Source organism: Lissotriton vulgaris, chromosome 5 (assembly GCF_964263255.1).
Source record: "Lissotriton vulgaris chromosome 5, aLisVul1.2, whole genome shotgun sequence".
Taxonomy (NCBI): Eukaryota; Metazoa; Chordata; class Amphibia; order Caudata; family Salamandridae; genus Lissotriton; species Lissotriton vulgaris.
This window is the reverse complement of record NC_141693.1, coordinates 1,551,405,649-1,551,421,430: the sequence shown is the minus strand read 5'-3', so window position 1 is coordinate 1,551,421,430 and position 15,782 is coordinate 1,551,405,649. Positions and strand designations below refer to the sequence as shown.

The 15,782-nt window shown below is 41.6% G+C and overlaps 1 protein-coding gene across 1 annotated transcript in view; it reads left to right on the top strand.

Moving 5' to 3' along the window:
- Positions 1 to 15,782, top strand: part of LOC147715132 (NEDD4-binding protein 1-like) — a 411,610-nt gene that overhangs the window by 291,155 nt on the left and 104,673 nt on the right. The window contains exon 4 of the mRNA XM_086923616.1: positions 909 to 1,005. Within this exon, the coding sequence (XP_086779742.1) occupies positions 909 to 1,005 (97 nt within the window). The remainder of the gene's footprint in view (positions 1 to 908; positions 1,006 to 15,782) is intronic.

The window sequence follows — 15,782 nt, the reverse complement described above, 5'->3', positions numbered from 1 at the left end:
TGTTGTTTGCACTGGTGTAGACATTAAACATTCATTTATTTTAATTAATGTATGAAAAATGGCATTGCCTATATATTGATGTACACGTGGATTTACATGTGACCTAATGGTTCATTTCTAACCTTTTTAGAAGATTCCACTGGAAGTTAAGTGTCAAGTATTCAAAATACCCTTCAAGAACTTAGTGCAATAATAGAAAACCACTATTATGATTCATTATATTTTAGTGCAATACTTGTTATGGGTGTGCAACAGCCCCATTGCTCCCTCTGTCATACTACACATAGAGAGTGGCATCGAAGGTAGCTTAGGATACAAAGAGAAAGAAAGGGAGAGTGAAAGGGCAGAGGCACATATTAAGAGAAACAGTCAGAGAGAGAGAGAGAGCCTCAGGTAGGATAGAAATACATTCTAGTAAAGTGAGAGAGAGTGTGATAAGCAGAAGGTAGAATACCACAAGTTAAACTGAAGGAGAGCGAGAGCACAGATAGAGAGCGAAACATAAAGCAAAATAAGTAAAGATAATCTATTTGATTCATTGAGCTGCAAAATGCCCTATGTGGCCTTAGTTTTCTTTATAGTGTTATGTAGAAAGAACATTCATAGCCATCCTGGGGAGAGTTGGCTCACTGTGCTCAATGACCTCGTATAATAAGTTAGCTGGTAGAAGAATGTTTGCCAGGGCTCTTTTGGGTTCCAGTCAGGTCGGTTTCAAATATTTTCCTGTCTTAGTTTTACTCCCACTCTTTACTTCTTGGTTAATGTAGAAATGTGCAGTAGACCGGCCAGAAAATGTATCTTTGGCCACCACACACCTGAATCTGATTTTGCCTTTTGCCATCATTGTGACACTGCCTTCTGACTTTTCCACACTAATGCCTTACTAGCTTCTTGCCTCCCTCTTGCAGAACAACACTTTCTGACACAGCTGAACCAGCTAAGCCTGCTCTCGTTCACCCCCTCGCGCACTGTAGCTGGCAAGAGGATCGCCTCCTACGATGACAGGTACTGGAGTATGTACAGGCGTCGGAGAGGTTGCTAGTCTGTGTGATGGGTGTCTCAGAGTTATGAATGGAAGAGAGATGAATATGTTGGAAGATGGGTAGAGGTTTATTTATTTTATTTTGAAAGTTTTATATAGCGCGAACAAGATCTTCGCAGATATCAGAGCGCTTTACAGAGGAGGGGAGCATATATACACAGATACATCAATAGTGTTAAAAGTACAGTGTAGTGATATCATAAACAATCAAGTAAGTCAATTTCAAAGTCATACAAAAATGCAAAGGGTTCGAACAAGTAGTACAGATCAGTATCGAGTCTTTGAAGTTGATCCCCAGTAGTGGTTCAGGTGTATTTAGCCATGAGGATCGCTTTTACTTCTTTCTTGAAAAGTATGGTAGAGGGGATGAGCTTGGTTTCAGGGGGGAGCGAGTTCCAAATCCTGGGAGCCATTCCTGAGAAAGAGCGTTTATAGGTTTTTTCCTTGCGGAATCTTTTAGGCTTTAGCAAAAGATTGTTTGTGCCTCTAGTGTTTCTGGAGCCTCCAGAAATCGTCAGCTTCTGAGCGAGGTATCTAGGTGAGCTCAGGTGGACAGCCTTTTGCGTCAAACAAGCGATTTTCAGGTGTATTCTGGCTTCAAAAGGCAGCCAGTTCAGGGATTTGAAGTCAGGGGAAATGTGTGAGTGTTTTTTTGATCCAGTGATAAGTCTCGCTGCGGCGTTTAAAGAGGCTCTTATGGGTGCCGTAGTAGCTAGGGGAGACCGCAGAGGGCGGTGCTGCCGTATTCTATTCGAGGTATGACTAGTGATTGTACCGCAGTTTGGAAGTCTTTATCTGGAAGGAAGGGTTTAAGTTTCCTAAGGGTGTTGATTTGGTAGTTCGCTCCCTTAGTTGCTTTGTTGATGTGTTCCTGCATGCTGAGATTGGTGTCAAGTGTTATGACAAAAGATTTTGCTGAGTCCACGATGGTGGGTTGAACATTGAGTGCCGTTAGGTGTTTAAGCCACATTTGTGCGGTAGTGATCTTCGCGGGAGGTGAGATCAGAAGGAACTCTGTTTTAAGGGCATTGAGTTTGAGATGATTAGCGGCCAGCCAGGATTGGGTGCTTCTGATCGTTGAGTTCAAGAGCGTGATGTCTTTGGGTGATTGTAGTTTGAGTTAAAGTTGGGTGTCATCAGCATACATGTGGAAGTGTACATTGGATTCTTGTAGCAAGGTGGTGAGAGGTTCCATAACTAGGTTGAACAAAGTTGGGGATAGGGAGGATCCTTGTGGTACGCCTAGCGATACAGGTCTTGGCTCGGACATCAAGTTGTTGCTCTTGAATTTCTGCGACCTGTTATGCAGAAAGGACGTGAACCATTTGAGCACAGTTCCAGATAGGCCCATTCTTGTGTTTAGTAGTTCGAGTAAATTCTCATGTTTGACGGTGTCAAATGCGGAGGAGAGATCAAGGAGGATGAGGAGGCAGGTATCGTTATGATCTAGGATTTGAAGGGCATCGTCAATTATGTGAGTCATAGCAGTTTCAGTACTGTGATTTGCTCGGAAGCCTGATTGATGAGAGTTGAGGAGATCAAACTGAGTAATGTGTTTAGTCAATTGTATTTGTGCGCATTTTTCCAGCAGTTAGGCAAGAGTCGGAATGTTGGTAATGGGACGGTAGTTGTTTAGGTCAGAGGGGTTGGCTGTAGGTTTCTTTAGCAAAGGTGTGACTTGTCCAACTTTGAGGGAGTCGGGAATGGTCCCTTGTTGAAGTGAGCTGTTAATGATTTTAGTCCAGAGTGGAAGGAGCGACGGGGTAAGGACTTTGACAGCGTTAGCAGGAAGGGGGTCCGGTCCGTGAGGTGATTGGATGGTTTCAGAGTGCTGAGCAGTCTGCCAATTTCTTCTTCCGTGTAGGTGACAAAGGTTGACCAAGTGGCATTGTTTTTTGGTTTAGTGGGTGCTGTGCAGTGGGGTTTGGGATAGAGGCTTGCGTCCATGAGGAGATCATTCTTTATGTTGTCAGTTTTTTGGTTAAAGAAAGAGGCGAAGTCTTCGCAGGAGGGGGCTTCGCACATAGTGTTGAGAGGTTGGGGTTGTTCTTTGGATTGTGTTCGGATAAGCTCAAAAAGCTTTCTCGGACGATTTTTGGCTTGGTCGAGCTGACGGCTGAAGAAGTCTGATTTTGAGCGTTTTATTTTCCTGAAGTAGGCATTTCTCTTTTTCTTCAGAGTTTTTAGGTTCAGTGCAGAGGGAGCTGATCTCCAGGTGCGCTCTGCCATTCGCATGGCGCGTCTATCGTCATTGAGACTCCCGTCGTACCAGGGATTGGAAATTTTTGCGGAGGCTTTTTTTAGCTGCAAGGGTGCGACTTCATTGATTATTGCGGTCATAGTGTTAAAATAGTGATCAGACAAGGATTGGACGTCCTTAACGCCAATAGGAGGAAGCAGTAAGTTGCAGCTGTTGGGGGGCAGAGAGTTTGAGTTTAGTTTTTTCATGTCTCTTTTCCAGACTTTGGGCCTGGCGGATTGAACAGGGTTGAATTTAACTTTTTCATTGATGAAGAATGTGATAATATGATGGTCTGACCAGTCACAGGGTTGGATAGATTCGAGTTGGATAGAGGCCTCTTTGGAGATGATACGGTCGAGGATAAATCCACATTTTTATAAAGCGCACAATCACCCGTAAGGGTCTCTAGGCGCTGGGGGCCGTCGGGAAGATTAAGCAAGCTATTGCCCAGAGTCACATGGTGCTGGGCTAACCTGCCGCCGGAGCTGGGGATCGAACCGTGATCCACAGATTCCAGCGTCAGTCGCCCTGGCCGCGGCGCCACACCCTTTCTCGTGTGTTGGACTGTTGCAAATTTGAGTGAGGTCAAGGGCGTTAAGGAAATTCTTCAGACCTTTTACCACCGCATCATTATGATCGTTCCAGTGGAGGTTGAAGTCACCAAGGTATATTTGTGTGAGTTTAGTGATAAATTCTTAGACTGCTGAGTAAAGTATTGTAAAGGCAGGTATGGATGAGTGGACTTCGTTGTTGATGTGGAATATAGCTAATAAATAGGAGTGTATGAGGGATTGGATGTGAAAATTAATAGATTAAGAAACCGATAGATCGTTTGGTGAGAGATAAATTAGCATATTAATTTGCATCTGTAAGACAAGATAAATGTATTCATTCATGTCTGGACAAATCAATAAGTGGGTTGAGGATAGGTATAAAGTTTGAGTGACAGACATATCAGGTGGATAAATAGCTAGGCATATAAATGGCTGGGTAGACCAGTTGGGGTTGCTTATATGTACCAGAATATTAAGTACATGGATATATTGGATAAATGGATGTTTAATTGGGTTGATCATTGGGCAACAGTGTCCATTTTAGGAATCATCTAATGGATGAATTGTTAAATAGATCAATGTGATAGTTTTGCAGATAGACCAAGAGATTCATAGATGTGTTAATTGTAAGATTGACTGCTGATGGATTTGTAGTGTAGTTCCTATATTCCCAATAGGCTCTGCGCATTGGAATAATATACTCAGCAGTGTTGACGTAGGACTGAGGTCGACTAGGTCTCTACTGACTATATTAGACTTAAGTTTCGCCAGCTAGCTCAGAGGTCACTAGAAACTTTCTCGAATAAACGAGGAGGGGTCTAACCTCCCTGGATAGACAAGAAGGGATTAGCTTCTGACAACCATATAACATGACAACTTTGCTCTCCCAGAATAAGAGTGTATCTCTAGAGTCGTGTGAAAACAATAGACAGCTATTTCACCCCAGTCAATTGTGCGTGCTTAGTTTCACCAGAGTGCAGAGAAAAGAGAGACGGGCATTTTCAATAAAAGGTGTAATTTATTGAGCAGTCTTCCTTTTTTTTTAAATTTTTTATTTATTTTTGTATGTTTTTATATAGCGCTCGACTACCCGGAGGCATCTCGGCGCTTGCCTTGGGAACCCGTCCTGGCTTTTCCCTGTGAGATAGCCCCTAACGGGCATCCCCAAGGTGAAAGCCAGGCATCCCGCCGCGGGGGGCCGTTGTGGAGATTAAGCAAGCTTAATGCCCAGAGTTGCAGAGTGTGAACCCATGATTAGGTCAGGCACCGAAGCGAGAATTATCGAGTCCGTGGACATTTGAGCTCAAGACCCTGCCGCGTCGGGAATTGAACCCTGGTCCCGGGTCTGACCTCTGCTTCAGGGTCTGCCTGCTCTAACCAGTGAGCCATCCTTCTCATGCAAGAGAAATGAATTGCCACAATTGCAATGCTTAATGTAAAGTAAAGTGCGTACAGTAAAAAGAGGATTATAAAATAATACTGTAAAAGCATTGATATGGTTTCTTAGCCATAAAATACTTTAAAATAGATAAAACCTATACATATATATATACATTGGCTAACGTACTCAACTGGTGCTTCTAACTAAGCCTACCCCGGTGTACCTGACCTAAGCCTAATACGTGGGAAGGAGTAAGTAAGTAGTAGTTTAAGTTAAGTTGGTTTTGCCAAGAATCTGAATCAAGAATTCTCTTTAAGTGTTTAGTCAGCTCCGTACCTTGGTATTTAGAAAGCAGGAGGTCTGGTATCTCTTTGTCAGGACTCGATATCCCAGCAACCCGCGAGGGTGGGCTGGGAACGCCAGAGCTGGATTTTCTCGGCTGGAGAAAAAGACAGCGTCTTTCTCAGCGCGTCAAAGAGGAGGGGCAGCGTCCGTGGGCTCTTGCATCAGCTGGGCTCTCGGGCAAGTTGATACTGCTCTGCTCCAAAATCACCACTGCGTGTTTGCTTAAGGCAACGTTGGTATATTTATACCTGAAAGGTGCCGGGATTGACGTAAGGGTGGACATAAGACGTCAATAAAGATGTCACCAAGAACTGTCCGTTCTTACAGTCATCGCAGGAGTTCTTATTACAAATCAAAACAAAGGCAAATGGGGATTTCCCAGGTTGCTGGAGGTTTGATGCGTTTAGAGAACTCGTTGTGCTTTCTAGGAGTCAGGGGAAGTAGCCTTGCGTAATATGACCGCACGGGCTACTGCTAGATATGGATCAAATTCTTATGCTGTTACAGGGACAATATGGATTATATCCGTGTAGAGGCATAAAATAGGAATATCGATTATAGATTCCTAGATAAAAATACTACACCCACTCCACGATTTAATGTCCATACTTACTAAAACTAAGCAATAGTAAACATTATACAGGTGCATGTGTATTCCAACCCACCCCAAAATACATTTTTTGCATTTGAAATGGTGTATGCGAAATACATGGAAAAGATTATAGGTACTGTACGCTTTTCAAGCAGTGTAATCATTCAGTTAAAAAGGATGCATATATATATATCAGCTGAATGAATTGCGAATTTGACACATGAAATGGCTCTTAATACAGAAAAAAGGTCGAGACCATTTCATCACATATAAATACAGTTGCTGTAAATGTGCTAGAGGCTGAGGTAATGTAATGTCTCTAGAGTTACTAATAATAGAATCTCTGTTCTTTAAGAATAGTTCTACTTTAAGCAGAGTATGTGTGCCAAAAAAGGTAAATATTTTGGAAGTTTGGAAAGAATTTTCGCTTTCAGGGGAAAAAAAATAGTTCCAAATGTTTTCAGTAGCTTTCGTTTATCAAAGCTGAAGGCCAAATTCAGAATTCAGGGAACGCTGTGTGCTAGTTGTTTTTCAAAAGTTATTCTCTCTGTTCAGGGGAGAACATCATTTCAGACAGATGTGCAAAAAAACAGTCGACAGCTTCAGGTGAAAGTTCGACCAAGTTTGAAAATGCCGAAACAGTGCAATTGTCTGCATGATTGCTATCATCGATGTTTGGATCAGCAATGCTCACAGAAGGTCGTACCTGGGTGATGTTGCTCTCATCTCGTACTTCATTCCCACCTAACCGTAGTGATGAAGTCTCAACGAATGCCGTCATCAGGATTGGTAACCGCTGGGGACAACACGATGCATGAGCCGTTACAGGACTTAGCAAAGTATTGATATCCATTGGTACTGCTGATTGTAGTGTAAGACAGGTGTCCAACACGCATTCTTCTCAACATAGCATACATCGAAGCACAGGTAAGATGCAATTTTGCCAGATAGGTCTAAATGAAAGAAACCAGGTCATATTCAGATTTCTCAGCCGGGCTAACCCAAGGACTCTAGTTATGCGGTCCCGATAGCGTATGGCTAGGATAGTTTCTTCCATCGATTCTGGAGTCTTGTCTGCAACTTGGCTTGCCATATCGGAGCAGGAGTATTAAAAATGGAATTCCTGCTACGAGTCCCAAAAGTAGTGGTATGCCGCCAAAGACAGAATGGACAAAATTGGGAAAAATGCTCAGGACTGCTTCGAAGGGTGCTAACAGTCCCGAAAAAATTGTCTTAAATACATGTGCGATCCCACTGGCATCTGACATGTTTAGGATTTGGCTAAGCATTTCTACGAAATGCACCGAGCAATTTGTTGATAAAAGGCTATGTATCTCCGCAGTCGTCCTTACAACCAGAAGATCATACGTTTCTTTTGATGGCGTTATAGGCACAGTTGTCTGCAAAAGAACAGACTTCATTCTGCTTGAAGTATCAATTTGTATAGAAGAAATATTCAAGGGAGGCCAAATCGTCGTCTCCGTATCAGGAGAGGCCTTCGGATACAAAACTTGCATACAGCAAGTGACCATGGAATTAACACTTATGAGATATGCATTCCCTGGCACCAAGCCACAACAGCTGTGATCCGTTATTACAACGTAACTCCCGTTAGAAAGTTGTCTAAAGAATGGCTCTATTTGTGTAGCAGGTGTGCCGTGCTGGTGGCATGAAAGGTTATTTGAAGTCCCCTCACAGGCCCCATGCAAGTTAATACCTTGACACAGAAGTATACCGCTTAGTGATCGTTTACAATTGTTACCACTAAGAAATACATTCTGGTTTTTATTACTGTAACGTGTGTGTATATGGTAATTTCCATGATGACTTAATGTATCCTTTACCCAACTTTTCATACTGGCCTGCTGGTATATACTCTTGGCAATTTTTAAATTGGAAAGTTGTTATCGAAATTGTGATTATTCCATGTATTATCCATTCAATGACAAGTCTTTCTGACATTGTCAATGGTAATCTCTCAAGTTTTTCAATGCTCAGAATCGTATAGTCTGCTCCTTTCTGTGCCAAACGGATTTGTTTATCAGTAAGGTTAAAGATAGAGAACAATGACGTTGTGTTGATTAAACGCCAAGGCACATAGCCTGAACGCAGATTTTGCAACGTCCAGCCAAACTGTACAATAGAACGTAATTGGGACTGACCGTGTTGTAACATTAGTAAGTCCTGCTCTATTATATCAATAGCAGATGATACAATACTGTCCAGTGAATACATTCTGGAGGACAGAGTCATTAACCCATTGTCCACAACTGAAAGTGATTTTTACAAATTAATACAATCAATTTCTCGTATTTTCTCTGCAGTTCCAATTTGCATTAATTTCCAAGCTTCGTTGTATGCCGCGTATATACTGGCCGCTATGAAACGTTTTTGACGCTGTTTGCGTGGTCCCAGTAAGAAATCACGCAAGTCAGCACCATCTTTACGTAAAGTCAAGTGTTGCTTAATTTCAGCCAGTGTGGATTTCTCTAGCCACTCAAGGCATAATTTCCCTACACTGTATGTTGTTAATATCCCTGGATGTTGTCTCTGGGAGTATCTAGGGTCTGGCCTGGTCATTTTCAACCCCTGTGTATTGTTTAGGAATCTATTTTGACAGTTAATTGTGTCTGTGGGCCAGATCAACCATTTTTTCCAATCAGGATTTGTTCTGTTTTGGTGTAAAATGTGGGATACGTCTATCTCAATACCTGTAGTGCTATTACTGTCAGATACTGGTTTAGGAATAGACGGTTTATTCAAGTCTTTAATTTTGGCTAGGCCAAGACAGGATGTTTGTTGAATGGTATCATTCAGGAATATAATTTGTTCTGGGATCATGCAGGCTCTAAATAATGCTTCTAAACCTTGAACCTGCCAATTTTTGGTACCCCAGATGGTCTTTGTTTCAATGTTATCTTTCCAAAAATCAAAACCAAATGTAATCATTTTTTCATAAAATGTTTCTGAATATATCAATGTAGTATTTGTCAACATTGTTTTTAAACCTGTTTTTTTCTGACAGTTTAAAATAAAACGTTTCTGCATCACTTGTGTTAAACCCTGAGAAGTATGAAAATTTCTCATAAAATGTCTTTGAACTGCTTTTTGGTGGAGTTGCACAATGTTCCCATTGATTAAAGTTAAAAACATTTCTCGGTTGAGCAGATTTATGCAAATAATGGTGTGCATAATGGTTGTAGCAGTACATCTGTTCATAATTTGATGAACCCTGTAAGTAATCATGATCTGTAAATTTTGCTGACATTACGAAGTCTGACATCATATTATTTATGCTTTCAAAGTCCTAATCATCAGAGAATGAACTTGGTTTTACAAAGTCACTTAATGAAACCTTGAATTGATGTGGATACTTCAAGAGCTCAACCGGGCCATAGATTTCATAATCTGTTTTGTCCCAAGCTACCCCGCCGGGTATTGGAATGGCTGTGACATTCACTGATGAGAGTTCTCTTTTCTCGATGTGAGATGACTTGTGTGGCTTTAGGACCAAGTTGATGTTCTGGCTTGCTGTGTCCATTGTACTGTAATACATTTTCCTAAAATTAGAACTAGAATTAGACAAAGGAGGAGTATAAGTACGCCTAACACAATCCAGAATTCAATCAATGGTGTATTCAGATAGGTTTCTTTGATTTGATGAAAGAATGCAGTTATTTTGTCTTTAAAAGTTTTTGTTACTGGCGTTTCTTCAGGTTCGCTTGGATCTTCAGAGAAGTCGTCGAAGTTGATGAAATAACCAGATGCAGTTCTGTCAATTGTTTCAATTGCTGCCGAATTTTCCTTTACTTTTGGAATTTTTCTTTCATTTGCATAGTCTGAGGCTACATCATTGTAGACAGGTGTTTCATGATGAACTGTTGTGATTTGGATTTCAAGAGGCACAAGTTCCATTGCGTCATTGCATAGTCCTTTTTCTCTCACTGCAGGTTTATCAAATGTGATTAGTCTCTCAGTTTGAACCTCTTGGATTGTTGCAAATGTTGGCACTCTGCTACTTCTTGAGAGACCACTGGGCCTACTATTTATTATTGGCCACATGATTGTGGTTTTACCACGTCGATGGATACAACTCGGTTCTCCTTTTTACCAGCAAGGGGCGGTAGTACGACAGATCTTGTTCCGTTGATGGCTAAGATAGGTACTGTTTTCTGTAAGAAGGCCCAAATTCTTTCTTCACCGCAATCTTTTCTCTGACCAGATCCCCCAATCTTTGGAATCCAGACAGGACTTGCTGGGACTGGTGGTGCGTCTTCAGTGGCTGTTGGCTGTTGTTTTAACTTTATGTTGCTCAGGGCTTTTCTTGTTTCATTTAAGTCCTGTAAAACAGCCAAACGATCTTTGATATCAAAGCATTTCTTGTCTACCACTGAAACTTGACTATCTAAGTCCTGAATGTGTATTCTAACACCGAACAATAGTTCGTACGGACTGAAACCTTTTAGAGAATTTCTTGGCAGATTGTTAAGACTACGTTGGACACTTGTTAAATGTTTGACCCACCCATCACCCGAACCTAATACCTTTGCTGTTATAGATTGCTTTCTGTCTCGGTTTTTTCTTTCCACAATCCCATTTTCCTCAGGATGGAAGGGACAAGAGTACCGCAATGCGATGCCCATGCTGGTCATGGCCTCCTTATAAGCTCGAGAGCTAAAAGCAGGACCCTGGTCAGAATGTAGCATGCCAATTGCGTATATGCCGATAAAGACTCGCAAATCTTTTATGACAGATCTGGCGTCAGCCGAGCGCTGGGGCCTACATTTTAAGTGAATCTAGTCTTAAATAATATACATTGGGATGCATTTCTCCGGTTTGATTATGCGTATAGATTGCCTTATGCTTTCTAATAGGGGTCCTGGCACTACTCTGGCCGGTTAACACTGCGATCTCTGTTGCAGTCCTCGCAATTTTTTGCAAAATATTGTATATCTACGTTCATCCCCGGACACCAGTATTCTGATTGTAATTCCTTCAGAGATTCCCTGATTTTTTGGTGCCTCAGACCCAACCCCATATGTGCTTCCTGTAGTAAGAAGATTCTCCTGTTCGTGTTTGGAATTACCCTATCCCCCACTCCAGGGTTTCGAGCAAAAGGAACAGAGTTTGCATCAATTATGTATGTATAATTGAGTGGATAGTTCACGGGTAGTGCCGCGCAATCTCCTTTCGAAGACGTTTTTACTGCAAGCATGGTTTCCCCGTCTATGTATTTTTCTGAACGCTTTTTAGTGGCTACGGAAGCCGGTTTAGTTGCTTCCGCTCAGGCTGTGTCAGCCAATGAATTCCCTGCAGCGTGAACGCCATCACGCTGATGACGCGTGTATCACGTGAGTCTTTTGTAGTTCTTTCTGCAAAAGAACTACCTGTTCCCAAAGCTTTTTATGCTTGATTGTGGCACCTGTGTCATCTTTGTAATCGTTTTGAACCCAGTTCTGCAAGTCATTTTTGTAAGATTTTACGCAGAAATGCGAATCACACACTATTAGTGTCGAGAATTCATGATCGGCATTTTCAAGCGCCATCTTTAAAGATCTGGTTTCAGCTCGCTGAGCCGAACAGTTTCTCAATGATTCAGTTTTCGTTATTTTTGGTCTGAATTTACCACAGAGCCAGTGACCTCTAACAATCGCGCACCCTGCATTGTAGGATTTATTATCCATGTCGTAATGTTGTACAAATCTGTCTGTATAGATTATACAAGAGTACTATTGGAGAGGCAGAATTTCGATTGGCAGAGGATATTCTTCTTCAAATTTCAAGTCTTTCAGTTTTTTCCCGTTTGGGTCAAAATAGTATTTCACGTCTTCTGCAGCAATAGAATTTTCCCATTCGATCTATTCTGGATCTAATGCCACTGTTTGTAGATTGACTGGGCTTCTTAATGCCTCAAAGGCAGATTCTGCTGTATAAACAGTTATTCTTCTGCCTTGGGCTAGGGCTCTTTCTTTTGCTACAGCAGTTTGAACCGCATTCACAGTATTTTCTGAAGGACTGAATGTTTTTTCAGTTTGTGTGTACAAGTGTGATTTGGAAGCTATTGGTACCGTTTCTCCCTCGTTAGAGGTCAGGTACATGAATCTGCATCTTCCTGGGATGACTCGGATTACAAGGTTGCGTGTGTTGTCGCGTGTTTCTAATTTTGTTTTATCTAACATGTCTGTTTGCAAAGATCTCAAAATTTCAGTGTGTTTCTGAGTCCAATTGATTGGTTTAAAATCAGGTTTTAATTTTAGAATGTAAGTTCTTCCGAAATTCAGGAAACCTAGTATTGATTGTAAGTTCTTCAGCGATTTTGGTGCTTGGAGTACAGCGCACTTCTCTAAGAAGTTGTCTGCTAGGCTTTTGCCTTCACTTGATAATTCATATCCTAAAAACAGGACAGTTAGATGGGCAATTCGTGACTTTTTAAAGTTGAATTTGTAACCCTCTGCAGCGAACCCAAGTATTATGGTGTTCACTCGTTTCAAGTGAGTATCCAGGTCGTCATCGACATAAGATAATGCCTCATCATCATATATTTGTAGTAACTCTGTTACCCTTGCTGAGAATAATCCTGGGCTATTCTTGAATCCCTGAGGGAGACGACAAAAATTTTCTGCGACCCCATTATTGAGAAAGCGGTCAAATACCTGCTTTCAGGTGCAATGTTTTGACAAAAGAATCCATTAGATATGTCTAACGTTGTTTTGTATTTTTTGGGCACAATGTTATTCATTAGTGCTGCACTGTGTGAGTTTTGTACTGCAAATGTCTTGCAACATGAGTTAAGGTGTCTGTAGTCCAAAACTAGACGATATGAATCGTCTGGCTTGGAGACAGGAAACAAAGGATTGTTCATTTGAGAGGTGCATGTTTCAATCACCCCTTGATATTCAAGTTGATCTAAGATCTCCCTGACTTGTTTTTTAGCTTCTTGCTTAATTGGGTACTGCCTTTGTGCAGTGGGTTGACATTTTAACTGGATTTTGTGAGGAGGGGAGTCCTCATCCCATCCTACATGATTTTTATATAATGCAGGAGCTTGGCCCACTGCCCATTTTCTTGCATATGTGTATTTTTTATAAATTGGGATATGATTAGGGAAGGCAGGCATAATCATTTCTTCGCCACGAGGGCACTCCTTGACAAACTCTGGTGGCCAATCTTTCTCAGCTAACAGAATATCATAGCCTTTTGAGAGTTTTTCCCAAAAGAGACTTTTTCCTTTCCTGGTTTTATCTCCCTCTATACGTAATGTTATTTCATATAGTTTGTGGGACACACTAACTCGTGTGTCTGCAGTTTCCACTTGAATGTACTCATTCGTGTCCACTGTCTCCAGAAGATTCATCAGGGTCTTGTGAGCTATGGTCACTTCTGCTTCGCTGTCTAGCATTGTCTGTGCCCACTCTCCGTTTTGCAGCTGTGTCCTCAGTATCCTCGGCATGTTTGATTACTTTAATACTGGCTACCTTCTTTCTTGGAAATTGTGATTTTTTATTTTGATGAGCAGGTTCCTTGTCTTTGGACTTGACGTGCTCTTCTCTTTGTTCTGAACGTCCTCTTCTTTCCGATTTCTGCGAGGAAGATCGAGAAAGATTTGGTGAGAAAGATCTAGAGGGACGTGTATCAATATCTCGATATCTATCAGGTTTCTTCAAATTATCCCTATTTCTAAGGTTGTATCTTTTCTCAGAGGGCTCACTCTGGGGAGACTTGAGTCCTTGGTCCGGAGATTTTTCTCTCCGCCGAGGAGACCTTCCTCTGGACTGGAATCTTTTTTCTTTGGGAGTGGATTGTTTATTTCCATCCCAGCTCTTTTTTGGAGCGTTTAGATTATTTTTTATAAATACTTTTTCAGGATTTTCTATTAGTTGGGCTTTCACTGGTTTTTTACCCAAACTATCCCTACCTAGTTCTTCATAGCATTTTTCTATGATTCTGGCAAGTTCAATTGGTTGGTCTGTTTATATCTGTTTCTTTCAATTTCTGGCGGATCGCCACAGATGCTGCTTCACCTTTTATGTTGGCTAATAATATAGCCGAGACCTGCTTGAAGTCTTTCAGTAATTTCATACCCAGAGTTAAAGCAGGTTCTGGACCGTATTCATTTTGAATCTGTCCTAGTACATCTGGTATTACCGCCATGGACGGAACACCATGTGTTTTTGTGTAAATGGAAGCAAAGACTGTGCCCCAAGTGTCACAGTCCTCCACATGCGGTGCGATCCCCATTGGGAGACAGTCAGAATTCTGTGTTTTTCAATTGGAGTAGTATTGGGGAATACTGCCTCCACTTGAGTTATTTTTTGTGCTAACCAAAATGGGATTTGTTCCCGTTTTATTGGTACTTTACCAAGACATGATTGTATGTTCTGTGGTGTAATTTTGTTTGTGTTTCCCTGATGAGGGCCAGCTGTGGAATGTTAACAGCTGGTTGGACTGTTGAAGTCCGCATTACATATTGGACTAATTGTCTATGTATTTTAATCAGTGTTTTTAGCTGGGCTAAAAGTTCAGTAACTGACATTTTTTCGATGTCTGGATGAGGTGTGTAGCTGGCTAGAACCGGCCACGTTGCTCCTGGGATCCCTGGTGGACCGAGCCTGGTGATGTGATCATTATGTTTTAGGGCGCCTTTAAACCAGAGCAGGTGCTCCTGGTAATTTAATGGGATTTCAACATCCTCGAAAGGAGTGTAATTCTCCGGAGGTTCCTCTATTTTGTAATAGTGGAAGTCGTGTGTTATTGCGTTTGCTGCTGGAAAGTTTATCCATGTGTAGAATACCTCTGTCTGCCGATATTCATGGGCCTCTACCACAAATATGACTGTACCACCTCGTGATGTCAGTCCATTTTTTATATGTTTAAGAGTTATAGGTCTTCTTATATTTGCCGGGATGAAAATTGCATCCGGGTCATTCTGTTGGAGAGTAGTGTTATCCAACAACGGTTGAGACGCTGTAGCATCTCTTTCCTCGTCTCCGTCAGGCATTTTACTGACAAAGTTTTTTGTTGCAGATCAGGTTTCAAGGAAACAAAGATTAGGTGCACAATATTTTGGAACACTGTATCCTTCAACGTTGAATAAACCAAAAACTATACATAGGAATCTCTTCCTACTAAGTTCCGGCGGATTTTAACCTTTCAACCACTCCAGACGTCTATTGGAGTATATACGGACAAAAGGGTCTGTGTCAAAAAGCACGACTGAGTTACTCTAACGTCTTGCGTTAGTTTTATCGCCTTACCAAACGTTGGGCGCCATGTAGTGTAGTTCCTATATTCCCAATAGGCTCTGCGCATTGGAATAATATACTCAGCAGTGTAGACGTAGGACTGAGGTCGACTAGGTCTCTACTGACTATATTAGATTTAAGTTTCGCCAGCTAGCTCAGAGGTCACTAGAATCTTTCTCGAATAAACGAGGAGGGGTCTAACCTCCCTGGATAGACAAGAATGGATTAGCTTCTGACAACCATATAATAAGACAACTTTGCTCTCCCAGAATAAGAGTGTATCTCTAGAGTCGTGTGAAAACAATAGACCGCTATGTCACTCAGTCAATTGTGCGTACTCAGTTTCACCAGAGTGCAGAGAAAAGAGAGACCGGCGTTTTCAAT